The following is a 26,649-nucleotide window of genomic DNA, read 5'->3' as shown; positions in this document are numbered from 1 at the left end:
GATGCAAAAGGCACTTATTTGTTTATGTTGCACATTTTTTTCATATGTGTGACTGGGATCAAAGAAAAACTGTGAAAAGGATTTTGTGAAGTTTTCTCTAAGACTGTCTGTTTGGTGTATGGCTGTCATCTCTTGTCCTCTCAGTGTAGCGCTGGAAAGGAGGACCATACTTATGCGTGGTTGCGGTGGATGATGGAGATGCAAAACCACTTTTGATTTTGATTAAATGTAAATAAGCATGTTGACCTATTATTAAACCAGACAAACATTTGCCCCACCATTAACCCCAAATATTGTGATGGCATAAATATAACATATTGTACTACAAGAGTAGTCAGACTGGAAAAAGAAAATGTCAGAGAACACAGACTAAAGAAACATACTTGATTTAGTTAATTTCTCAGATAACTCGATGAGGAAATGAAAAACCTGGAATTTCCTTTTAAAAATGAAGTTTTGTTTGCTTCTAAAACACAATATATGGTACAAATTAGTTGTATTAAACTTGAAAAAATCAATTAAGACCATTTAGTCATCAGGAAAGCATTTACTGAGAACAGGGAAGTGTCCCCCTGTTGGCCATTAGGAAGCATGACTATTTAAGACACTCTATTTGCTTCATTTTTCAAACCTGGAACTGTTATATACAGTCTATGCATTTCAGTGCACAAAAAAGTTTCAGTCATGGGTCTTTTTCTTTTTTTTTCAGAAATTACAGCTGGAATCAGCCAGAATCAGTTTATATCTTCGCACTTTTAAATCTTCACCTGTCTGCAGCTGATATTTCTTAAAAGATTAAAGTTCTTTAAATCCAAACTCAAACATTCCTTGCAGGTTGTGGGATTTGAACCTGTGATCTAACCTTTAGGCTTTTGCTGCCCCGCATCTCAGTTAAAAATCCTTGACACAATAGAGACCAAATCCTTTTTAACTCCCTCTTTATTGAACTTTTTTTCCCTTTTCACCATGGTCATAGATCACCTGTCCAACCAGACTTGCTTCTCTTCACACCTCACCAATCACTCTTCATCTCCACCCCTTTCCCACCTTTCCCTGTCCTCCTCTTCTCTACCTGTCTGGTCCTCAGCTCCATTAAACACACACACACACACACACACACACACACACACACACACACACACACACACACACAAACCCCCGAGGCCCTGTAGTGCTTGCTAATGCTTGTAAGACTCAGGCAGGAAATGGGGAGGTGTTGGGTGTTGGTGGGGGTGGAGGTTTAGGGAAGAAGGGGCTCAAGGTGGGTCTTCTCAGGTTACCTGTCCAGGTAAGTCTGTTTGTTTAGTGGTACCTCTGTAGTATTCTGGAGGTCCGTGCTGAGACATGGAGTGCTCTCTGTTCAAGTGTGTGCTCCTGGTTTTAGTGTGTGAAGCTATGTTGACATTTGAAAGAGGTGACACCTAATCCGACTGTTGTGGAAGACCCTCCTCCTCCTCTCTGACTGCCTCTCAAACACAGACCTCGGCTCTTGTCTTACACGTCAGCTATCTTCTTAAAAAGAATTATAGCCACTGATGGGAACCATCTATCGCCCCAGAAAGAACTTGTCAAAGTAACGTTGGCAGAGGTTTAGGCGCAGCCAAGGCCAAGCTCTCACTGCCTCAGAGAAATATACAGCCAGCTGAAGCGGGTGATGACAGCCTGGCGAGATGAACTTGGAACGATAATCTTTCTAAGTTCATCCAGCACAAAACCATATCTCTGTTGGGCTGCTCTCTGATAAGCACAGAGGAGTACAAGAAGACTTTTATAGCTGTAATTATCTGTTCCCAACTTTTACAGCAGAATCCATCAGGTCTAACTTGGTATAAATTCACTCTTTGCAGTGAAGGGAGTGACAATCAGGAGATTATAGATGCCATCATAAAAATAAAAGCACTTACTGGACCTGGACTGGTTTTTGTTTAAAGACTTTCCTAAAATTCTGTGTGGACGATTAGTGGTGCTGTCAAGTTATATAAATCTCACCCAATGAAAGCCTGAGAGTCAACTGTTGCAAATAAAATGTGTAAAAATAATTGAGTATGTGATTATTTTTGTTCACAGTAAGAGGTTGAAGTCTTTGGATTTAAGTGGCATGCCATGGCATAATTCATCGAGCATGGAAACAAGATGAATTCAACAGATACATATTAAATAGCATCATGTGAAGAGCTGGCATGCTCTGCGAGTGACTTGATGACAGAGAATTTTTTTCAGTGAAAAAGGGCAGGATAAAAGAAATAATTCTTCTACCACTGCCTTTTTTCCATGGCAGTGTTTTTCATCCTATTGTTCGGGGAAGACAACCTTGAAAATACTGGCTGCAAGGTGTTTTGGGAAATCTTGGATGCTGCCATTCAGGTGGATGTTACTTAAATAGGTACCACACATCAACACAACAGTGTTGATGGAGGCAGTGCCTTTCCACAGAACATGTGCTCTACCATGCTGCAAAAACTGTGCACACACTCCCCAGATCCCAATCCTATAAGCATATGCTCTAACCCATAACCCATGACCAGAGGACACCCCTTCATGTCCCACATCCATGCCCCAGTGGGAGAGAGCAGTTTGCCGTCCAAGATTCATTTTACTGTGTCACGCAATATGCACCGTCTCAGCACTGTCATCAGAAGCCTAAAGCACTTTTTCTCTTACTACCTACTTGTATTGACTCGCCACAGAGCGACTGGTTTTCCATTACAATCCAGTTCTACCTAACATGTGTCCTGAGACGTAATTAATATGCAACACAAACATTACAAAAAAGGTGGACGTCGACACAAGAATATGCCTGCTGATCGGTCTGTGGCTTTTCATCAGATTCAGGTATCACCTGTTGTTTTTTGTTCTTTCCCCCCCTGCCAGGTTTCAAAAATGGCGGCTTAAATTTTGTTGAACGAGATGCTCTCATGACTTATCGAGTGACGCTACTGATCAGCCAATCAGTGGCATGCAGTCTGACAACATCACTTTTTAGTATCATGCTCGGATTGCTTGGGTACTAAAAAAGTACCTGGTACCAAGTACTATGACCTAATGGAAAACCCTGAAAACCGTGGTGAACTATGTACTAATGGAAAAGGGGCTTATGTGTCACAGTTGTGATGTTTGTATCAAGTGGAGCTTATTTCAGCATTGAAGAACTTGATTAACAGAGTCGAATGGCCATAAAGAAGTGTACATTTTTTCTGGCTTTTAGATGAATCAAACAGTTTTGTTTTTTAGCAATGTACCTTTCCTAAACATTAAGTGGAACCCAACAGAATCAGGATGCACTATTAATCTCATGCTTCTTAGCACAGGATAATACTGTACCTCACTAGTGTGTAGGACTTTAATGTGTGGCAACACCGTAGTTTTGGTATAAGTTTGACTTTTGACATTTGTGCGTTTCAGCGTTACAGTTTCCACTTCTGAATCAATGGAAATCATGCATGTGGGAGGTAAACACCTCAATAAAAGTCAGTCAGGGTGCGCTCAGCACCAGGATTTGTTTCACCCCACAGCTGACAGCTCTGGCACTCAGACTCTGGGTAACAAGAACTGCAGCTGTGTTTCCACCCGACGTGGCCCTCCACGTTTGTTGCTCATGACAAGCAAATCAACCCTTTAATGTATTTTATAAATGTATCTTGTCACTGGGTTTGTTGATGCAAGTAGGTGTTTGCCATGTCATCTAATTTTCTATGACTAAGAAAGCCTTAATGTTACTGACATTTGGTTATTTATTTCTCTATAATGGAACATGCAATACAATCAAAACATATGGATGCCAGTGTCCACCTCACATATTGGATGTGTCAGGAAACCAATGAAATACTATTTCAAATATAGCCAAATATAAGTTGAGGGAAAGTGTGAAATTAAGTTCACACTAACACGAACACTTTCTTCAAGAGAGTCATGAAAGTCACATCATCAATAAACACTGGTGACCCTGCTCCATAAATACCATAACCTTGCCTCATAACCATTGTATATATTTGTTCCTGTGGTGTTTCTCTTTCCTCATTTTATTGTTCTGGCTGAAGTTGATCTTGGTTTCATCAGTCAGTTTGTCACTCCACATTTTTGCCATCTATTTTACAACTAGTGATCTTTGCTCCTCTTAAGCTTTCGTGTTAAAGGAGAAAAACAGGCTTCACCTGGCCACGAAGCAGTTAATACAACACAATCACACAATTTTAAAAAAAAATGTGCAAAAACTTGTGGTCCTAATTGTACGTGACTAGCAGATTGAAATTAATAATAATACCATTTAGTATTATGTTGAAAATACTTAGGTTGTTTGTTGAGACTGACAAAAGCATCATGGTGTAAACAGTGCTTAGTACTCATCCACTTTCTGTGAATCATTTGTATCAAAATGTCCATCATCCGTTCTCTCTTTTGCTTGTATCTTTCTTGTTGCACATAAGAAACTGTAGCAAAGTGTGGTAGAAATGTGGGGAATGCTGCAAAGCAGAGCAGGAGGATTCACTCTTCCATTGTTAAAGGGCTGTTCCGCCCCATCTCTCCTGTAAACAGGAGAAGAAATCAGATAGCCTCACTTAGCTGTGCTCTGCTCCAGCTACAGAGATCATACACTGAAACGTGGAAGGTTTGGGAGGGGGGCAACAAAAAGAAATATATGCACTGAAAACATGAAAATGCTTTCAATTTATCTTCAAGAAACGTGAACATCAAATGTATCATGTTAAGATGAATGCATAAAGACACATGCCATTGAAGCAAAATTAGCATTTTGTATATTTACTAGACAACAGTATAATCAGTCGGAATCAGAATACTTTATTAATCCCAGAGGAAATTATGTGGTCACGGTTCCAAGACAGTAACTAACTAAACTACCAATACTACTATTGTTTAGATATGAGCAACGAACAACCCATTTTTGTTTATTTTCTCCCAACACTATACTTTTTTACAGGTATTTTTTATGCTCTATTATTAATTTTGATTGCTTTTGAGTACATGCAGATAACTTTTAAATTCCACCTATTTTTTTAAACAATCAATTTGATTTTGGCTGTATCAGCTTTCTCCACCAAAATGACAGCAGAACACGTTTGAACTTGTCGCCTCGAGCCACTGGTTTTCTGCTGAAAACAACTGCCAGGGGCAGCAGGAAACATGGTTGATGAGAGTGTTGAAGCTGACAAGGTAAAAGAAACTAAAAAAGTAAGAGCTGTAGAGCCAGTGATTAGTCTTTGTCACTCTGTCACTACAAGCGACCGCTTTCATCAGCTAAAATTCTATTGTTGATTAGGTATGTGGGTGTTCATCAGTAATGCTGGGCTCCTAGCATAAATAACATAAAATTAGCAAACAGAGAAATTCTTTTTACTGATATAAAATCTTGATTACTAGGGCATTAAAGTATCATCATCCCAAGTAACATAAATTAAGTCAAACATTTTGTTCATCATAATCATGCTCAAGAAATTCCTGCAAATAACTGACTCCCTGTTAAAACTTGTGACCTTTACTGTCAAGGTCATCATTTGAAGCCCTAAATCTTTAATTCTGGATGAATTTCAACATTCAGTGTGGGGATCTGTAGAGCCACCTTATAGTCTGGCTGTGTCAGCTCAACACACCCACACCACACAATGGTTGATATTCCTCCAGATGTGCCACAGACACAGAAAATCCAGCCAATTTTCACAACAAAATACACAGTGCAGATTTTAGCAGTGCTTCTGAAATTCTCATGGTGACGTTTGAAGATGTGTGAAGGACAAAAACCCACTGAAAATTACAGCAAGTCTAATACATTGGCAGACCTGATATACTGGCTGATATTGGCTAATTGCCAATATATCAGTATTTGCACTTAAAACAGCCAATAAATGAAATAATACAGAAGAGATAGGATCAACACCCTTTAACCATGCTATTAGTGTCGATGTTAAATAGATTGTCTACCAAAGGGCACTCCAGAACTTTCCTGCTGACAAACATAACAAGCATCTGATTTGAGCAGTCATCCATAAATGAGTAATCTATGACTTTATGTGAGAAAATAAGACATGTCAGACATGCACCCAGGTGCTGTCATAAATGCATTATAATGAAATCGTTTTGGAAGCAACACTCTGCATTACGTGATCATCCTGGTAACACATCTGGGCAGCTATTTAAACCAAGCCTCTACTTGAATGAATATGAAAAGAGCCACAACACACACATAAAAACTCATGAATAATCTTTTTTTTTAACACGTCTGCTTCTACTTTGCACGCTCAAGTTTCACAGTGTTACGGCCAATCCAATCATCGTCTGCTCATCTGACCTACAGCTTTTCTACATTACTGTAGTTCCCCCTCACCCCGACTGCACAGGTGAAAGTTATAAATCTACAGTGTGAATGCAACAGTCCAATTGGCTCAAATGTTTCCTGGTTCATCTAATGACCGGCTCTTTGGTGACATGGCAGGGACAACAGAGTATCTACATTTTACAGTTTCTATCGGTTGATGGTAATTTTTTTTCCCACTCTGTTGGATTTGTTATTCATTCATGAGACACTTACTTTTAGTTTTTTAGGGCCTTTGAGTTTTGCTTACTTATCTTACTAGTTCGTGGTTCGTGTTTGTGTTGTCCCTTTTCATGTCCAGTCTGTCTTTGTCTCTTCTGTGTTCTGTCTTCAGCTTCTGTTGCGATCTTGTCCTCTTGTCTAGTGGGATTTTTTTTTGCTCTCCCTGTCTCGTTAGTTAGATTTAGTTCATCTGCATTTCCTGGTGTGTTCCATGTCCCTAAGTACCTCATGTGTATTTAAGTCTTCAGTTTCCCTTTGTTCTTTGTCATGTCATTGTGATATCCCCTCATGTTGTGTGTACTCCTGTCTGCTAGTTTGTTCCAGCTCTTCTCTGCCTTATGTTTTGTTTGCCACTTACCAGGTAATAAAGCTGAGTTTTATTACATTGTGGGGCATTGTATATAAGTGTAAAAATATTGTTTACTTTTACAGTTCATTAATTAAAGCAAAAACCAGACTTAACATTCAATGTGCTAAATAAAAACGTGTTTTTTGACTGTAAAAGCTTATATAGCTTAGAAAGCCTTGTTGCTTTTGCTTTAGTTTCCTGAAATGAAATCATCTCCACAACATGGACTTGGTTGGCAGTTGCTCATATAATTTGAGTGTTGGCAATAAATGTGTTGTTAATGTGTAGTAAATGTGGAATGAATGTGGTAGCAAGTGTCTCGGGAGCTCAGAGGAATTAACAGGCTTCAAATTCCTCAACGGGCCATGAAGATTTTAGCGGGGCAGACAGAAGCAGACGTGTGATAGGGATCTGATGAGAAGAAAACAATTGCACTGATCGCTGTGGTAGAGCTGTATCATCGCAGCAGCAAGTAACAAGAAGTGAAATCAACATAAAAATTAGCAACAATTGTGCAACGAGGCCCGACTCCAACCAGTTGAATGCAACCACCAATCATTAAATTCTTTAAATAATTTCTACTCAGCACATGTCTAATTTTGGTTTTTCAACATCAGAAAAGTACAGGATGGGACAGTCTGGCCTCCCAGCACCACCGAAGTTTCATGAGTTCAGAAAGCAACACTGAGTTGACTGTAAGAATTTTTCTTATCCTGAACGCCGAGTAACAAATTTGTGCTGGAGGATTAGGTCATATTTGGTTTCATTAAATGGATGGCACATTTAAATAACCATGACCAGAGCTGGTTAACAAGTTGTTGTTTTTTTCACTTTAAATGGTAAATGGCCTGTATTTGCATCTTTGAACCTGACAGAGCTGTCACTTTATAGTTACAGGCAGAAAGCAAATACAAACAAAGACTTTACACTGGAGCAAGATTGACAGAAACAATACTTCAGGTCATATATCAATATATTCAAAAAGGTGGTTGACAGCAGGAAGCTGGATTGGGGATGTTTTTGACTGTATAACACATCTCACATGGGCTCCTGCTGAGTTTCAGCCTCCACCATAGTGACTCAGTATATTGACTGAGTGAGGCCCTAAAGGACCGTGTAAGTTTTACTTCTTCTTGAGAGCTTGTTGATTGTAGCTCTGATTCACTCGTTTTGGCTTGAGTGGCACTAAAATTGTGAAAAATTGTAAAATTGGCTTAGTGACATAATGGTAGGAATATCCATTTTTATAGAGACTTCAGTCAAAATCAGAATATTTTTTGCAACATTTGCTTTCATTTCTCATTGATCTTTCACAAATATTTAAAAAATTAATATTAAAGATACAATTTAACTTCCCGGAGGCAAGTAAATAAAAAAAAAGTATGTGATTTCCCAAGACTTTACTGTACAAAAAAACTAGTATATATATAAAAAAAACCCACCTGATGTAAAACAGCAAATTTTAGGCTGATATTAAGAAAAAATATAGAGAAAATCAGTCCTTCTCTGCTGTATTTTCTTCTATTAATGCAGAAAAGACACAATTCAAATGTTTCAAATTAAGAGAGAATACACTTAATAGAAATAGAAATATGCATAAATAAATATACACATTTACTAGACTTTAGGTATGTTTAAAAAAAAACTGCCAGAAAATAGGTATTTACAAAAGTACAATTACAATCCTACGTTATATCAAAACCACGATGGAGGTGGACGGGCTTCAACCCACCAACCTTTCGATTAGTAAGTGGTCTGCTCCACCTCCTGAGCCACAGCATAATATATACAAAAATGGTGCTTCAATTGACAGACAGAACGTTGTTACCAGATTACTAAAATAAAAACGATGCACTCCATCCTTCTCTGTGCTTTGATTAAAGAGCTGCTCTTGTCCTTAACCTCATCCCTGTGTCTCATACAATTAGAAGAGCTTTACGCCATCCTATTCTTCAGGAGGGCTGAATTAACTCTTTGTGGAAAGAAGTGATTTTTTTCTTATGAATCGTGCAAAAGTACAAAAAGATGAAAGAACATAATTTTTTTTTTTTTTTGAAACAGGCATGTTTGCGTTAATGACAACACAAGAATCAGACCCTCTCCATCCCTTTTCTTTCTGTCGTCACTCAAGTCAGATGCTGACATTAACCTACAGCTGTCTTCCTCACAGTTGAAACAAATTCACAGGCGTGCCATGAGAAGGAGAACATGTAGCTAAAACTGTCTCTGTCTTTGATTTGACTCTCAAATTTTCTTTACCTTTCCCAGCAGCATTTTAAAAAAAATTTTACATAGCAGTACACAATATGGGCCTTCCCTTCCTGAATCACAAATTTCTCTCCATTCGTGTGACTGTTTTTGTCTGAAGCCCAATACTCACATATTTTACAAGGACAGGGTCGTGAAAGGAGCACAGGATACAGCTGTGTATTACAGCCCTATTATTTAGCTGACAATCCAGCCTAAATAGAATGTTTTACTATAGAAACTACCAGAATCCTCTAGATGTTATTTAAGAGGGAACCATAGGACTGATGTAGCATCTGCAAGGACATGGACGCTGTATTGAAGTAGTTTCAAAGATAAGGAAAGCCCAGACTGGACCTTCTTGTTAAAGTCACCCATACACGTGATTAAAAAGCCTCCTGGTCAGTGTTTTCTGGCTATCTTTCCAGGAGGGTCTATGATGAGGCAGGCGCAGCAGACATGGGAGAGATCAGGTTTCTTGGTTAGCTTGTGAAGACCTTGCTGTCCTGGAGGATTTAGTAGAAGATAAGGAGAGGGAGGTCTAACCATCTCTATTTAGACTGCTGTCCCTGCTCTGACCCATATAAACCGTCTTCCAGCTTTGGATCAGCCCTACTCTCCTGTATGTGCACCTGTTTATTCATGAGGGGCTCAAAACAGTATGAAAAGGAACATGGCAGCACTTTGTAATATCACAGAACTGTAGTATCCTAAACGGGGTTGGACTTTTTGGAAGATAGCGGCAGAGCAGACAATTGGTAATTATCAAACAATCAATATACTTCACTATTTATCAACCAGCATGATTAATCAAAAATTGAAATTCATTGATTTCACATTAATTCACTTTTTTTTTTGTCTCTTTAAAACGTTCGAATGCCTGCAAGCTTCTACTGTTTTTTAGCATCCAGCACTATAAACGTTGTGTAATTACAAAACTGCAGGACCGACAAGATGTCTGACAGAGGGCCACTTCATCCACTTCACGATTTGACAGTGGAACAGCCTCATGCCTCATGGACTTATCAGGACCGTGCTTCCAACTCCTCGAGTGAGAAATTATTTAATTTCTTAATAAGAAAACAAAAATAATTAAAACATTTGCAGAGTTTCTTACACTTTCTTTAGTGTAAGAAATAGTTCATGTTTTGCACATTTATTACAGTGATGCTTGAACAGTGTTATTTGTGCACTATTAATTTTAATAGATGTGCTCATATGATAACAACCATGAGTGAGAATGTATCCAGTTAATATTGACAGCCCCTCTTCTCAATATGTTGCTTAGAGCCATTAGTGGTCAATAATATTATACATTTAAGCTGCCTGGTATGCCATAGTAAACATATCTTTTCGCTAGTGTGGTGGTATTTGAAAAATTTAAATCACGCATGAAATTAAGTGACATGCCAGACTTACTGCTGTCGAGTCCTGCAGCCAAGCATCCTGCTGTGTTTTTTATGACAGCTACAATCTTTAAGGACCCCACGCGCTTCCTTCAATGTTAAAGTGCAAAAGATCATAAATAAGTAAACATTGGCCAACTTAATTTTACCCTCCCCCATTAGTTACATCAAAGACTACATTTGGTAGCTCCTTCCTAAATGGGTACCCACAAACAACTCATACTCATCACTAAACCTTCTGGATGATTGAAAGCTGAGTGAGTGCATTTAGGGAGCAGTTTTTGTATGTATGTATTGTCACACAGGAAATCATCAGGGCCAGATGGATGACCAGTCATTTAGGCTGCAAGGGCAACTGGAGTTTCAGAAAAGCAACACAAACATTGCTTACTTCACTGAATGGCTTTTATCAACTGGGCGCAATCAGGTCAGTCAGGTTAGGAGCACTGCGAGGAATTTGAATCAGATTTTTTGGTCGACAGTCACAACATTAAAAGACGAGCTTTCTCTTTACCGTCCTGAAAAACCAGAAGAGTTGTTTTTTCAGATGTTCAGTTTTAATCACTTTTTAGTCGTTTAATCATCCATTACATTGGAAATGGGCTTTTAAGCACTACATCTATCCAAAAGTATCCCCTCCAATTAAATTTCACTAAATTCAATTCCCACTTGGGCTACAACAATCTAATCCCTGCATCACTGTATCCGGCTCTCAGTAAATCCATGATCCCAAGTCAAAGAAAATATTCTAAACATAACAGGGTCCAAAATTAATCGATTTTCTCTTTAGTAAATAAAATTCCCAAAGGTTAAATATTTGTAGTAAAATATTCATATTGATGATTTTGCTGACATGACGCTTATTTCCGTCCTGCCACTCGTTTGTATTTCCACAATATTCACCCTTACTCTGACAATGAGTGGCCAACCTTAACACTAACCAGGCAGTGAATGCCAGCGTTTCAGAAGCAGAGCTGGGAGGGTCTTTGTGGAATATGAGAATCAAAAACGTAGATAATAAAAAGGTTTAAGTGGATAAAACTAATAAAGCCTCCAATAGGTTTACAAACCTCTCGGTTTTAATTATAATAGAAAATAATAGTAAAAATGTAGAATTTTCAGGATTATAATTCTCATATTTAGTGGTGTAAATTTTACTACACTTTCCACTCTTTCACAGTGGAGAACCGTGGCCTTAGACGTGACACTCAGCTGCAAACCACCCCAGTGCAAGCTGGAGTTTGTCATACATTAACTCCAAAAGGAAAGAAAAAGATCTCGTCTCTGCTTTTTGCAACGATGAAAGCAAAGCAGAGAAGCAGAAAACCAGGAAATTCGTGTTATCAGATATTGTCAGTGGAATAACATGAAGGAAAACACGGAGAGTGGGGGAAGTACATAGAGTGGATAGTGGGAATAAAACCCGCAGCCTTGAGTACAGGCCAAGTCTTCGTTTTGGGGAGTGGGGGCAGTTGAAACACAATCTCACACCAGTTTGTAATAAAAAAGTTAGAAAATGCAATAAATATTTTACATACGCACACACAGAAAAGGAAGAGAGCATAGAATATAGAATAATTCGTGCATGGGTTATGGAGGAAACTGCTTATTTGAGATGCTTATAAGATAGATAGATAGATAGATAGATAGATAGATAGATAGATAGATAGATAGATAGATAGATAGATAGATAGATAGATAGATAGATAGATAGATAGATAGATAGATAGATAGATAGATAGATAGATAGATAGATAGATAGATAGATAGATAGATAGATAGATAGATAGATAGATAGATAGACAGAAGCTTCACAAGTAGTCTCAACAGTAAATAGATAATGTGAGTGGACAGCTAACAACAAGCAAGCTTTTTAATGTTGAACAGTGCTTTATTTATTCAGCAGTAAACTCTGTTCAAACCTTTTTGGCATTTCACTGCTTGAAGAAAATAAGAGAGCAGCAGTCACTGAGGAGAGAGCCAATACATCTTTGAACCTGACAGAGCTGTCACTTTATAGTTACAGGCAGAAAGCAAATACAAACAAAGACTTTACACTGGAGCAAGATTGACAGAAACAATACTTCAGGTCATATATCAATATATTCACAGAGAACACTGCTGCATGCTGTGGCTGTTGATTTACAGAATGTACCCGGAAAACGGTATTTTACAAAATGACAGAGTAGTATTTCACAGTTTCACATAAATAGCTGCAGAGGTGGTCACTTCAGACGTACACAGATACACACGATGCAAAATAACACATTGCTATTCTTGTAAGGACTTGTTTTAAATGCATTACTGGCCTGACAAATGCTTTTTTTTTTTCTCCTTTTTTTGCTGTTTTTAATAAAAACACAGCCAAAACAAGATGTAAAGCTGCAAGAGGTCTGAGACCTGCATTCTTCCTCCAGGAAGTATTACAGCCAAAAACAGCTGGTTAAAAAAAAGCGTGGCACATTCAAGAAAAGTTCTTTTGTGTTTATTAAAAAACAAAAATCCAAAACAATAAGTGAATTTAGACGGGACCTACAGTAGCAAATATGGCTGGACAGATGGAAAACGCTGTGATCTAGCTTGATATCAGCAGGGACAAACTTTCTCCTGCCTTAATAAATATTTACTTTATGTTATTAGTATGTTGGCGGTCAAATTAACATGATTTTTTTTATTTGTTGTGCCCCTGTGGTTGTAGATTATCAATAAAATTTGCACAGCTGGAGAGAGAAGAAAGGGGGAGTGTTTCTTAGCTTTTCAAGGAGGGCATCTCTGAAAAATTTGAGAACCATGCTAAGTCAACAATGCCAAGAGTACATAATGAGGAGGCCGGGGTGGTTTCAAATTGCATGGAGGAATCAGTGAATTCAAGGTGGCAAGTGTCCCGTAAAACTTTCCCTGCTGAACATCTATAATTGTGGAAGAAATTCAGCTGGAAGTCAAGAAGCTAATGAATGAGCCACTGACTGAGAAACATAAGCACTTTACTAGAAAAGCTTTGTAGTTTGAAACAATCCTCTCTCAGATGATCCTCTGTCTGAAACAAGCCAATTTATCTATTGTTTTTCCTCTTTGCTGCTTCTTTTAAACATAAAGGTTTAACAGCAGATGGCCACATTAGCGATATCCAGTCTTTTTGATCTCATACCAGGAGAAGAAAAAAAACTGCCTGAAACTGAAGCCTGAGATTTTGGCTCACATGGATTACTTGTTCACATGCTGACCTCATTATTTGAACCACAGCCTTGGTGAATGTGAACATTCCCAATTTTAACTGTATGTATATATAACAGAAAATAAGGAAAAACATGTGAAATCTTTTTTAAACTTACTTTCAGCTTATTTTATTAGCTTATTTTCAGTGTAATCCATTTGATGGGGTTACACTGAAATGGTTTATGATTCTTTGGTCAGTTTTAATTTCGGTTAACTATACAAATTTATGCTGTTAACCAACTGCTAACTTTACCTTTTCAGGAGACTGCCACCAAGTTTCTGTTAGCGTTTGTTTAAGAGAAGGCTCAAAACAAGTTTTCTGATCCACTTCCCAGTGTAACCAGATACTTCCCGTGGACCATGCAGGAAAGAAACAGACTTCACTACTAAGCCATGTTCATTACATTTAAGCAAATTGTCTTGTGTGTAATTTGGACAATGAAAATCAAAGACATAGGACACAGAAGCTATATCAGGCTGCAGCCTCACACACAGTATTTCTGTAAGCAAATTCACTTAAACCCAGATAAAATAATGCCATTTATCCTGAACCTTTAGTATAATCCTATGAATAATCCACATCTTACAATTAGCAGAGTGCAAACGACAAAATGATGCCTGAATTGTTGTCAGTTTTTAGGCTGGCTGGATATTGTGACCCTTGTAAGTATAGAAATAGACACACGCCTGTACATACATCCAAGCTCACAAATTACTTTTGACAGTTGTGTGTTCGTCCTCTGCTCCCTCTACTTACATCGCACCAGTTGTCCCAGTAGGGCGGGACTCTGCTCACACTAAATGCTCCCTTTATCGAGTCCCTGGGCCTGGCTCGGACACTGCACAGTAGGACAGTGTGCGTCCATGTGTGTGTTCGCTGAGTTGAAGAGCAGTTGTCGATGACAGCTGCATGAGAGGAGGGAGAGAAAGAGTCAAGTGGCCTCAAATAGCCGACGTTCTCCTCATTCATCTGAAAGACTTCTCCACTCTTTCTCTCTCACTCAGCAGCCATTCGTGTGAAGTTCACATTTCTTTTGCTGACACAGCCATACAGTTTCATAAAACGCTCATAACAAAGAGGTAAGCACAGTCCGCTCTGCAGTGAAGTTTAGAGGTCAATCTGCTGCTGTCGTAGAAATGTCCCTCCTAGTCTATCAGCGGTAGGTAAAAGGCTCTGGTTATGCAGTTCGACCCATCAAGTAGTTTTACATTAAATATATACCATGGCAACATGCTTTAATCCACTTTAAGTGGTTTTTCAACCAACACCAAATGTCTCAGTTAACCTGTAAATGTATCGCCATGTCACAGTATATTTTCTGTGACATGAGTTATCGTTGTGTAAAGGGAACCTATCATGCTTATTTACAGCTCAGAACTTTCATTCTTGGACTCTACCAGAGTAGCTTTGCATGAATCACTGTTTTCTTTGGCCATTTTCCTGCTTTTTCTTTCATTTTTAGTCCAGTCCTTGTACCTGACCATTTTCAGAGAACCCTTAAATCGTTCAAGTATAAAAAGGCACCTAACTCAAAGCATTAACCACTGTTGTGTCTACAGTAACAACCTAGCAAAGAACCAGTTTTAAATTGTATATCTACAGTAGGCACTTTGCTAGTAGCAAGCTGCTGCATAAGCACATTCCTATAGCTGAATCTATGAAAAACACCACCAAAGATAACAGTTTAAAAGGAATAAAATCATATTTTTGCACCAACAAGGTGATTCCCAAAGACCTACTAGCTCAACAATTTAAATCTCCTGCCATGATGTGCACTGTCTTAAACAAAATTAAGGTGGTCATACCAAATATTGACTTTCAAGCTGTTTCATAATGGCCAAACTTTGCATTTGTGTTTGCACATGCTCCACTATACTGATCCTATTTCCAATTTTCCATGCAAAACATAAAGAAAAAAATGTGTGAGTTATTGTGAATGACCAAAAATAGTAAAGAAAGCAATAACAGGTCCCCTTTAATAGTGTATTTTGGGTTATTTTTGTTTGGGTTATGACCAAGAAGAAGCAGTTGGCAGCGTTTTCAAGCAAGCACTGATTTGGTGAAGTTTGAAAAGTGTGATATTTATCCTAAAGTGTGATTCAATTTGGACTACAAATAAAATGTTTAGAGACCTTTACATCACATGTTGGTGGAAGAGGTTTTTCTGTCAGGGCCAACAATGTGCTCAATATGCCAAGAAAACAGGAACTTGTGATTTTTAAACATCACAAGTTCCTGAACCTTGAGATTTTCAGTATAAACACAAATAAAACAGAAAGGCAGCAAAACGGTGCAGTATAATTGGTGTAATAATTTCAGCACGTAATGCAACATGTAATGCTCCTGCAGTAACCTTGATGAAAACATTTTAAATTTTAAACCAAATGCACTTGAGATGTTTTGGAATCATCAAATCTATGCTTACTGAGCTAACAGCCTGTGTATCTGCTGCACTCAAAGGCAACAAAGTCTGCATTCCTATCCTGTTAATCATAGCCATCTGCAGTTATTAACCATCAAAAATGTAAAGAAAAACAAAACATTTTGTAAAGATATTGATTTGTTTTCCAACATCTTTGTTGTGGTATTGTCATATATATTAAATCCTCAGTGACACAGGCCTAGACGCCAAGCGGTGACATCGGGTTAGCTATGCTGAAGTGTGCATTTTGACTGAAAGCTGTTTTTTTGAGGTTGGTAATGTCAAAATGGTTACATGGAGATATACAGTGCAGCACTAAAAACTTCCTTGCGATTGCTTCAGTCAAAAGCAGAGCTCCTCAGTCATGCTGAATTGTCTGTTAACATTCGCCAACTACTCAAAAAGCAAAGTGAAACTGTCAAAACTGCGATGCAAATTTGAAATGGAGACCTTTGGCCCTTAAAGTAAAAACTGTGCACTTTAAACTGAGTTGGTTTCAGCAGTAAGTCACTTTTACTTTGAAGGCAGTTCCAGCTTCACACTATTAAGTTTCACAACATCCTGGCGAGTGAATGGCAAGTCTTTGCAGATGAGTCAGCATCTCCGGGCAACGATTTACCTGGTGGTGGCCACCAACCACAAGCAACCATTCACCAATGGCTCAACGAATCCACATTTGTCCCTCACGACTAGAGGTTGCGGGGATTACTGATTGATCTTCAGGTCTGTGTTACTGAGCCCTAACTTTGCACAGTGCCATATGAGACAACAGTTTGCTTCATCTTTAAAATGTATGAGCACACTTAAAGGAACCTCACACATTTTCCCATATTTTCCCAGTTTTGGAGATACTAGCTGCCTTTCTCTTGAATTCAGTGGAACTACACAGCATTCATCTTGTGGTGTTCAAAGCACCAATAATGTGGATATTTTTTTTAAAAAAAACTGCAATTGTGTCTCCTTCTACAAATCATGACCCAGAAGCCTGTTTTGTTTTGCTTTTTTCGTGCCAAGCTACACCTGCTGAACATAGTTTCCATGTGGCACATTGAAAGACAGGGCCTGAATTTGGTAGAGAGGAAATAGTTCTAGATGGTGGATTTAAAAAAAATATGGTGTGCTCATTTTTTCTGGAATGACGTACTGCTGCTATGTCTGCCACTTTAAACACCACATTGTCACTTAGTGCAATTTTAGGAGAAGGCAGCTGATGTATAAAAAACTGGGCATCTCACATCAAAACAGTTAAGATGGATATTTAGCGCTACTAGCCAGGAAAAATATGCCTCTTTAAATTTCTAAGGTTTGAAGCTGTAATCATGGCTTAAATATCTTTTGATATCAGTTTAAATTCATTCATTCAGGTTACATTTAATGTGTACTGTGCTGTGCCGGATGAAACATTACTCCATGTATACCCAAAAAGTTTGTCCTCCTCCCTTCGCTCTCAGCCAAAATCTTGCTGTGCTGCCTCCGTGACACCAGCGTGGCCTTTCCTCCAGCCATAACACACTCCTAGTGTCTGAGCCCAGTTGCCCCAGTGAGGCAAGTCCTGCCAAGTCCTTTCAGGCGCTAGTCTTTGGAGTCCGACAGCACATGTGTCTCTGTCCGTCTGTCCAAAGACTTTTTCCACTTTAGGAATGTTGTCCCTGCCTGTTACAGAAGCACAAAGAGTCTTGTCTTTGTCCATATCCATCAAGATCATATTTTCTCTCTCTCCCCTCTGCGAGTCCACTTTTGTTTCCATGTTCGCTGTGTATCCACACTGTTGCCCTTCAGCTCAGCAGGGCTGCACTGCTGCTGCACAGTCCGCCGTAACACAGAGCTGCAAGTAAACCAGAAGCCGTTACAGCAGGAAAAAGAAACTGCTGCCTCACTGTTTTTGTCTATCTGTCAATTTATCTGTCAGTCATCCCACAACAGCAGTAGAGTAGAGCAGGAGTGCAGGAAAGCGGCTACAGCCAAAGTAGTAGACAAGAAGAGGGGGGAGGGGGGTCTCAGTGGTCTCTAAAACCAGTACAAATCCTTGCTCTTATCCTGTGCTGGCAGACCTGAGAGAAAAGGAGAGAAAAGCAGGAAAAGAAAAGACAGAGAAGGAAAAGAAGGTAGATTAGAAAACGAGGCACAAATGCCCTGTTGATAAAAGCAGAAGGAACTGCCCGAGGCAGAGGGGGATGAAAGCGCGACAGCAACAGAAAAGAAAGTTGACAGCTGGTGTTAAGGTGCTGATTGACAGCCAGTTTGTTGGTTTAAACCACTTGTGTAAGTTGATCTCAGGCAGGGAAACAGAACGTTATTTCATTCTGCTTTTCACAGTATGTTACTAAAGCTGTTTCCCCCCAATTAGATATTGAGAGATACACAGAAAGAGAAGGTTATAATGAATGCTAGAGCAGCCTCATTTATTAATTAGTTTTCTAAATGAGTGCGCTTTTTGACAAACCAAGTTCAACATCTGCACAAACAAGCAGCAAAGGTTTAGCATGTCAATATAGACAGCAGAAAATCCATTTAAAAGACTGATATCAGTGTCAATATGAATGTCACTTACTGGTTTTCACGGGTGGTTTTCATCGACTCGAAGTCAAAGTGTAAGCTCACATCTTAAGCTCAATTGATTGATTTTGTTTCAATTACTTCAGTCCCATAACAAGTTAACCTTGCATCTCATTACACAGTTTTCCCGAGCCTTTCATTCTTCTCAAACAGTATTTAAAAGAAAAAAATCCAGTAACTGACACTTCACAGATACGTCTGTTCTCGGTGTCTTTCACCAATACTAATTAACAATGTGAACGAATCCAATGAGAAGAATGCGACGCAGCATTTAAATCAATCCAGTCTGCAATTTGTATTAAGACTGTTCTGTTCTAACCTCACAACAACAAATCAATATAAAACAATTATTCTTCTGTGTTTGCTTTGAATCTCTTAGTGTGGGAAAACATTTTTATCTCAATTTCCAATTAAAGGTCGTGCTCTTTCTGAGATCTTTGATATCCGAGGAGTTCTCAGTCCTATTATTACTCAGTACTAGAGTAGTTTTGGATGATTTACACAAGCAGATTAAGCCAACTTTCTTTTAGGATTTCTTTTGGATATCCACACTCATTCCTAAAACTAGGAAGAACTTTCAAAAATCAAGTGTTTAGCAGTATTAAACCTGAGCTTTTGGCTCATATACTGACAAAAATATGTATGACAGTCAATAAAGAAAAACATAACAGGTCTCTCTTTATTTAAGCTAACATTTTAAGTAAACAATGACCAGCCGACATGCAATTTGAGGGCCTCATCACAACTCACCAAAATACTGGCCATCGACCCCTGAGGCAAAGCAAGCAGACTAAACCTTATCCACTGCAGGATTCTGCCATTAATTTGTTTTTCTTCTCTAACCATTCATGAAGTTTGCATTGTTTCATAACAAAAGCTTAGAGAGCATTAATAGAGAAAGCACAATACATCTTAATCTGAAAGCTGAGGCCTTAAATAGGATTCAAATAACTTTAGCTATCTAAAAATGTTAAATTTTGCATGTTAAAAGATTATTTTTAACTTATGCGATGACAAGAAGATATCCAAAAATTAAATTGAGGGTTTTTTTATTGCAAAATTTACCTTCCAGTGCTTGGTTCGGAACTATTTTACAAAGAAAGCGGTTCTACTCAAACAAAAATATTTTAGATTTTTGATTAAACTTGGTTGTTGAATTGCTGGGCCTCTCTTCCCCAAGCACAAAGCTCATCATTGTTTTATCACTGTTTTACTAAAAATAGGCTGCTGACTAAAAAGCTGGTGTAAAAGTCATTTTGTCATAACTGTGCAGAATGTGTGTGCTGCAGTTCAGCCTTTTGTTAGTTCTATTTGTTTAGTGCATATGACAGTTGTTGCAATTCTGATGAGGAGAGATCCTCCTGTTCATCATCCAGCTGTTTCTTCTTTTTTCTGTCTATTTTAGCTCAAGTGCCCACTTGAGTTGAATTTTCTGTTACCTGAAGGACAGAAGATGCAGTTTTCTATGCAGATCCTAAAATAAATCGACTTCAAAATTGGCAGTACCTGTGTCCATGTTCAGTCCAATCTCTGTTCCTGCCCCCGTGAAGGCACCGCTCCAGGTCGACCCCGTCCCCGATTCCCCTTTACCCCCGAGGTCACAGGGAGAGCCACTGGGCCCCGGTACCGAGCTGCCGGACGTCAGGCGGTGGTGCGACCTCACTGACGGCACCAGCAGCGAGCCGTAGCGTGGGTCGAACGCTGTGCCGTACATCTCGTGAACACCTGGACGTGGGTAAGCTGAGCTCTGGGTGCTTATAGCACCTCCTAGCGAGTAAGGGTGATGGTGGTGATGGTGGTGGTGGTGGGATGGGTGCCAGGCATCGGGGCTGGGCTGGTGGAGGTGGCTGTGCAGGGAGGCAGAGGAGTAAGGGTCACCTGGAAAGGAGAGCTCTGTGTGGGGAGCCGACAGAGCGCCGCCCAGTGTGGAGGAGACTGACGGCTGGTAGGAACTGTTCCAGAAAGACGGAGGGAAACTTCTCTGGCTCATAGGAAAGGATCCATCTGTGAAGATAGAAATGCACATTAATGAAGGAAACTCATTTCATAAGTATGACACACCTACTTATTTAGACTTTTAAAACGTATGTAGCTTGAATAATGTTAACACATTGTGGTTGAAGGTTCATTCTTGACTGTTGTTTTGAAACAAGGATCATTTTTTTAGCGTCATAATTTATGGTATGCGTATTGAATTTATCGCAACTTATTGATCATCTTTTTAAGGCAAAAAAGCATAAAATACAGTCTTTTCAGCTCCTTTAATGTGAATTTTGCTGCTTTTCTTTCTTTAATATCACTGCAAGTGGAATCAGTTAGTTTTTTTAGACAGTTTAAAAATGTAATTTGAAGCTGTGTCCTTGGCAATGTGGTATTTGTGATGGTCATTTCTCACATTTTTCTGATATTTTATGTACAAGATAATCAATGACTGCAAAATAGTCGATGCAATTTTAAAGCAAGCGCTGCTGAGTAATAATAATAATAATAATTGTGAGGCTTGAGGATAGTAAGTTTTGTTACAAAATGGTACGACAATTTAAATTCCTTCCTCACTCACAATCGGTCATTTTTTTGCTAATAAAACTTACATAAAGGTGCTGGATTTAAAAAGTGTTTGCTAAACGGGAAGAAAGGAAAAGCAACTCAATTCAGCATAGATTTCAAAAATAATAAAGGAATGAATCCTTTTATGTCGGCTTTTATCATCCCTTTATGTTTACACAGCTAAAACTGAATATTAATGGGGATACCAATTCAGTTTCTTTTAATTCTTTAGCTGATGGAAAGAATCACCGGTTAACGTGACCCTAAAAAGGATTTCACTTCAGCGAAACCTGTGATAGATGTAATGTCATTAAAAGCGATATACAAAAAAATAAATGAGAAAATTCCTGGCAAATACTTTTAATTGTGCACTGAATTTATATCTTTGGATAAATATGTAGCTCTCACCATCTTTAATCTGACCCTGTAAAGGTATTCCTGTTGTTGCATATATTTAAATCACTCCAAATCAGATAACTGGCAGCAACACAATGTGGATTTCTTAACATATTGTCATATGTTTTTGTTATCATCTCTTTTTCGTTGCCATAGTTTACACAATAAAAAATACAAATTCAGACATGAGTGCTCAGGTGTAGTTGAGTTATTTCATTCTCATATTTCCTTTGGGACTAAAATTCACTGAATTATTTTAGTATTTTTATCTGCATTGTCTCCTTTCTCTTATTTTGTTGGGGACGTTGCACTTGGGCACCAATTATGGCAACCCCCCCGCCTTGGATTTATTACTTCCTGAGAATTCTATCCTAAACCAATTAGATCAGGCGTGGGTTGATCATCAGTTTGCTTTGTGTTTTTGTGCTCTCTGGTCCAATTCCAATCCGGCCCCTTCACACTCCCGCTCCGTCACAAGTGTAACTCCACGAAGAGTCACACTTGTGGCTGCTGAAGGATCGCTTAATTAATGGATATGGTAGAATCGTAGCGGCAACCTCTGGGATGTTCTCGCCTTTCTCAGCTCAAAACAGGAACTTGCAATCAGCATCTGGAGTGTCTGGATGTATTAAGATCGGGTCCATTACTTATTGGAAAATTCAACTGCTCCGTTTCAATTTCATTTCCTTCACAGAGTGTGGTTAGTAAGCCTGCACTGGTGCAGCTTTGGCTTTGGTGGGTTTATAACCCACTTCCACTCAAGGCTAATTGGTTTGGAATAGCACTTAATGTAGGGGACCGTCCACGCAAAGGCGCAAAGGGACTGAAAGCATGCAGGGAGGGGGGTGTAGCTGCCAGATTGTAATTGGGCCTCTGACTCTGATGAAGTCACGGTAGTGTTGAAGCAGGATTATTCCACTGAATTTTCCTCAGAAAATGCAAAGTCAAGGCTCAATTAAAAACTTTTTCCCCCCTTAGAAGGACACAACATATAATTATGTTGAGCATGATGGGGTTTTTTTTTAATAAAAAATGATTCTATTTATGTGATTTTACTGTAATAGTCAGTAAAACTTCTGTTTTCATTTTAAGATATTTGCACAATGGACCATTATCACACTTGTGGTGCATATGAAACACGTCTCTCCCTCTAAATAATCTGAAAGCTGTTTCAGAGGCGTTTCTTTATAGACTAAATTCTTCTTTTTATTCACAAGAACAGGCTGAATTACGCCTACTTATTGAATACCTACTTATCGTACTATTTGTATTTATCATATGTATGTTTCCTATATTTAATAGATACAATCAGTTATTTCACTTGTAATTTTCTACCACTAAAGTTAAATAGCAGCTTTCATCATTGTTAGTGATGGTTCACATCAAAAGGTGGCATTAAAATCAATCCTACTATTTTAAAGACATACACACGTTTGGGGACATACGTGACACACAACTTTCCATTATCCTTTCTATACACATGGACAATTCCTAAAAAAAAAAACACTATAAAAAGTTGGCATTACACATTTAAAAATATCACACCAGTGCATGTAAATAGATGCCTGGGGCATAATTGATTCTACTCAATCACTTTAATATTTAAAGACAATGAAAAGCAGCATAAAACTCCACTAAAAGAAATAAGTGGCAAATATGCAGGAATATTTAAGTATCACCAGTGGAAAAGGGCCACAACGCTGAGTCCGCCAATGTCAACATCAGAAAAAAGATCACACACCACACAACCTGAGAATATTAAGGCATTTCATGAGTAGAAATGTGAAATGTTGAGAAATGTTGCCTACAATTCTCAAAATACTGACAAAATAATCCACTAATACACACATATGTGTGTGTATGTATACATACATATATACAAAAAGAAATACTACACACCTCTTACGGCCTTGTGGCTGCTCGACGCGGGGTATGCACTCGTCTGGCTGAGAGCTCGGCTGAAGTGTTCATCCACCACCGCACTGATATCGCCCTGGAAGTAAGTGAAGAGGACACAGCGGGAACTCAGGTACTCGGCACCGGGCGGCAGCTCCTTGTCCTCCTCTTTGATCGCCGGGGGGCCAAGCCGGCTGCCGCTGTCCTGGTGGTCTTGCATTTTGGAATACAAAGCCAACTTCTAAAAAGGACACAGATATATTTATATGATTGTAATAAAACAATATACTCATGCTTCTGATGCATATATAATTTTTTGTATTGACATGACATTTGACATCAAAAATATATTTCTATAAGGACACAGCAGGTTTTAGAGGAAGATAAAGGAACCCAGTTAGCATCTGCTTGTCTGAGACTGCATTGTCTTAAACTTTATAATAACTTACAAATTTGGCATTAATTTTGAAATTTAAAAAATAACGTTTTTTGCAGTTTTTGGTCATTTAAAAAAAAAAAAAACCAGCTAATACTTCCAGGTATGAATGAATAAACTGGAACATGCTGATATTATCAACATGTGAAGTAAATGGTCGTTTTAAAATATAATAATGTATTAAATGTGTGCATAGTAACTGATAATTACAAATAAATAAATAAAAATATATCAATAATAGTGTTAAAACAATATGTAAACGACTTAAGTAACATCAGGGCATCATATGATTGTTGGGTTTTTCTCTGTATCTATGAAGCGCCTTGAGGCGACTTTTGTTGTGATTTGGTGCTATATAAATACAATTGAATTGAATTGAATATATAATTACTGTGTTATATGATAAATTCAGTTTAAATGACTAAACAAAATAAAGGATTAGAATTTGCTGTCTAGCAAGCACTGAAAATCTAGACTATAATCATGTGGTGTAGCTGGAACAGGCTCATCCCCAGGCTGTTTAGACCAGACAAAGTGAGTTGTAGCACTATGCGAAATATGTGTAGATGTTGACTGAGAGTAAAAAAAGAAGCTCTTTAACAGGTCTAGAAAAGCCTGTTTAAAACTAGTCACTCTCTAACTTATGACCCTTGCAGGCTTCAGAGGTCCCACTGACAGAAGCAAATATAATATGAAAAGTTTTGTTAGTAGATGAAGGACATTTAAGCTGAAAACAATCTGAGATATACTTTCAAAAAGTGACAATATTACTTTAAACTTACTGATGTTACTTTAACAACTGCACTTAAAGATAAAACCCGAGTAGCAAATAATGTCTGTTGCAGTCTGAATAGCACACATAAAAATATTTTAAAGCAAGAAAATAAATACATAAATAAATAAATAAATAAATACATTTTAAAACAAGTAAAGAGATAAAAGATTGTAAAGCAAATGAATACATAAATAAATAAATAAATAAATACATTTTAAAACAAGTAAAGAGATAAAAGATTGTAAAGCAAATGAGTCTTCATTAAATCTTTTTTATTATTATTTTATTTTAGTTGTACTTTTGACCACGTTAAATTAGAATGTTTATCTAATACTGCAATTGACTCTATACCACATATATAACCTATGAGGTAACTTAACAGTGAGATAAATGCAAACAACATAAACTGTTGACGCAAAATTGAGTTTGAAACTTCTCTACACTTTACGTTTTGTGTAGCGAGTTTGAGCCTTGCAGCAGGTAGCGCAGTGATACAGTCATTTTATAAGATCCTAAGCGGTGATTAACTGTCTGTTTAACACATTTTTAAATGCGCGCTGTTTTTAAAGAGTGCTTTTAAGGGCTGTAAGTTTAGGTTGTGCGCTTTAATGGCCTTTATCTTTTGGATTTATGCGTAATAAAGTTTTATTGACTTTAAATAAAGTTTCTGCATGTGGCTTGCAGCCTAAAGTGAAGACATAAGTCTTATAAAACACTTTATGTCTGTGTGTTCCGTACCTGGTGGTGATAGGGGCTGTAGGAGCTGAAATAAGGCTGAGGACCAAACACTTGGTACATCACATCCAGGCAGCTCATGGCGAAGAAATCACGGATAAGAACCAAGCTTCATTGATAGAGCGTGTATGGTCGGACGGAGCTGAAACAGTAATCCAGGAAGTGGTGGAAAGCGGCACACTCTCAGACTCTCTCCGCTGAGCCGCTCTGCGCTCTTTACGCACTGGACTCACACTGAAGGGAACCCCTACAGCTTCCAACCCTCCTCCTCCTCCTCCCGCCACACACCCATTCTGACACCTCCTTCCTACCAATCCGAGCACAGAGCTCCGCCTCCGCCTTAATGGGCTTCTAATTACCGAAAACCAAAGGACACCGCTGAAGCGTGGAGCTCAGGCGTCTGCTGGAAAAAATGAAAAAATCTTCACTTATACTTTTGATAATTATACTATTATACTGTGCTCTATGAAAACTCTGTAATCATAGTCGTGGAAATTTTTTACAAAACTCCTTCCTTCATTATTTCCAATTTCCAAGTGAGACTTTAAAACGCAGGATCCAAAGGACCTGCTGTAACTCTGCCATACACCACAGGATGACCTCAGAGGTCCCGTGTCCCGATGGGCTGACACTTTACGGAGACATGTGGCTTTTAATGCTGTGTTTGAGCGGTGTATTTTTACCCAGACACTGGGGGTGAGTCTGTGGGGAACCTATGTGGCACCAGGTTACCTGGTAACTTGTCTTTATTCTTATTTTCATTATTAACAATAATAATATGCTAATCAATAATCAACACCATATCAAGTTGTAAGTTTTGGTTTTATTTAGTTTTTTCTCTTAAACATGGGAAATTAGGTTTCTGCTTTTGTGCGTTGGATAATAAGTACCATGATTTTTGAAAATGATATTTCCCAAAATTAAAAATTTGTGTAATACCCAGTGATACTGGGTTAAACAAAGACTATGCTGACAAGTCGGTTATGTTAACTTCCATCAGTAAGACTTTATGGTGAGTATGATGGTGCAGAGCTGCTGTCATTGCTCCCAGCTGAAGTTTTCCTCGTGGTTGAAGTCACAGTTGAGAATGTAACAACTGCTGCTTCCTGCTAATTGAATG

At 38.4% G+C, this 26,649-nt stretch overlaps 1 protein-coding gene across 3 annotated transcripts; it reads right to left on the bottom strand.

Moving 5' to 3' along the window:
- Positions 1–13,063: 13,063 nt before the first annotated feature.
- Positions 13,064–25,776, bottom strand: vgll2a (vestigial-like family member 2a). Of its 3 annotated transcripts, none has more exons than XM_085382409.1 (4): positions 25,533–25,776; positions 23,587–23,824; positions 20,251–20,748; positions 13,064–18,239 (listed from the first exon to the last, which is right to left on the bottom strand). In XM_085382409.1, the coding sequence occupies exons 1-4, from the start codon at positions 25,608–25,610 to the stop codon at positions 18,196–18,198; spliced, it is 858 nt and encodes a 285-aa protein (XP_085238535.1). In that variant the 5' UTR covers positions 25,611–25,776; the 3' UTR covers positions 13,064–18,195. The 3 variants fall into 3 exon arrangements, with proteins under 3 accessions (XP_085238535.1, XP_085238533.1, XP_085238534.1); XM_085382407.1 differs by having other exon boundaries at positions 13,064–18,013; XM_085382408.1 differs by having other exon boundaries at positions 13,064–18,013; positions 23,587–23,821.
- Positions 25,777–26,649: the final 873 nt, after the last annotated feature.

This window comes from Rhamphochromis longiceps, linkage group LG15, assembly GCF_057381845.1.
Source record: "Rhamphochromis longiceps isolate RC_006_pf linkage group LG15, R_longiceps_female_GT1.1, whole genome shotgun sequence".
Lineage (NCBI taxonomy): Eukaryota > Metazoa > Chordata > Actinopteri > Cichliformes > Cichlidae > Rhamphochromis > Rhamphochromis longiceps.
The sequence above is the reverse complement of the archived record's forward strand: the minus strand, read 5'-3'. Positions and strand labels throughout refer to the sequence as shown.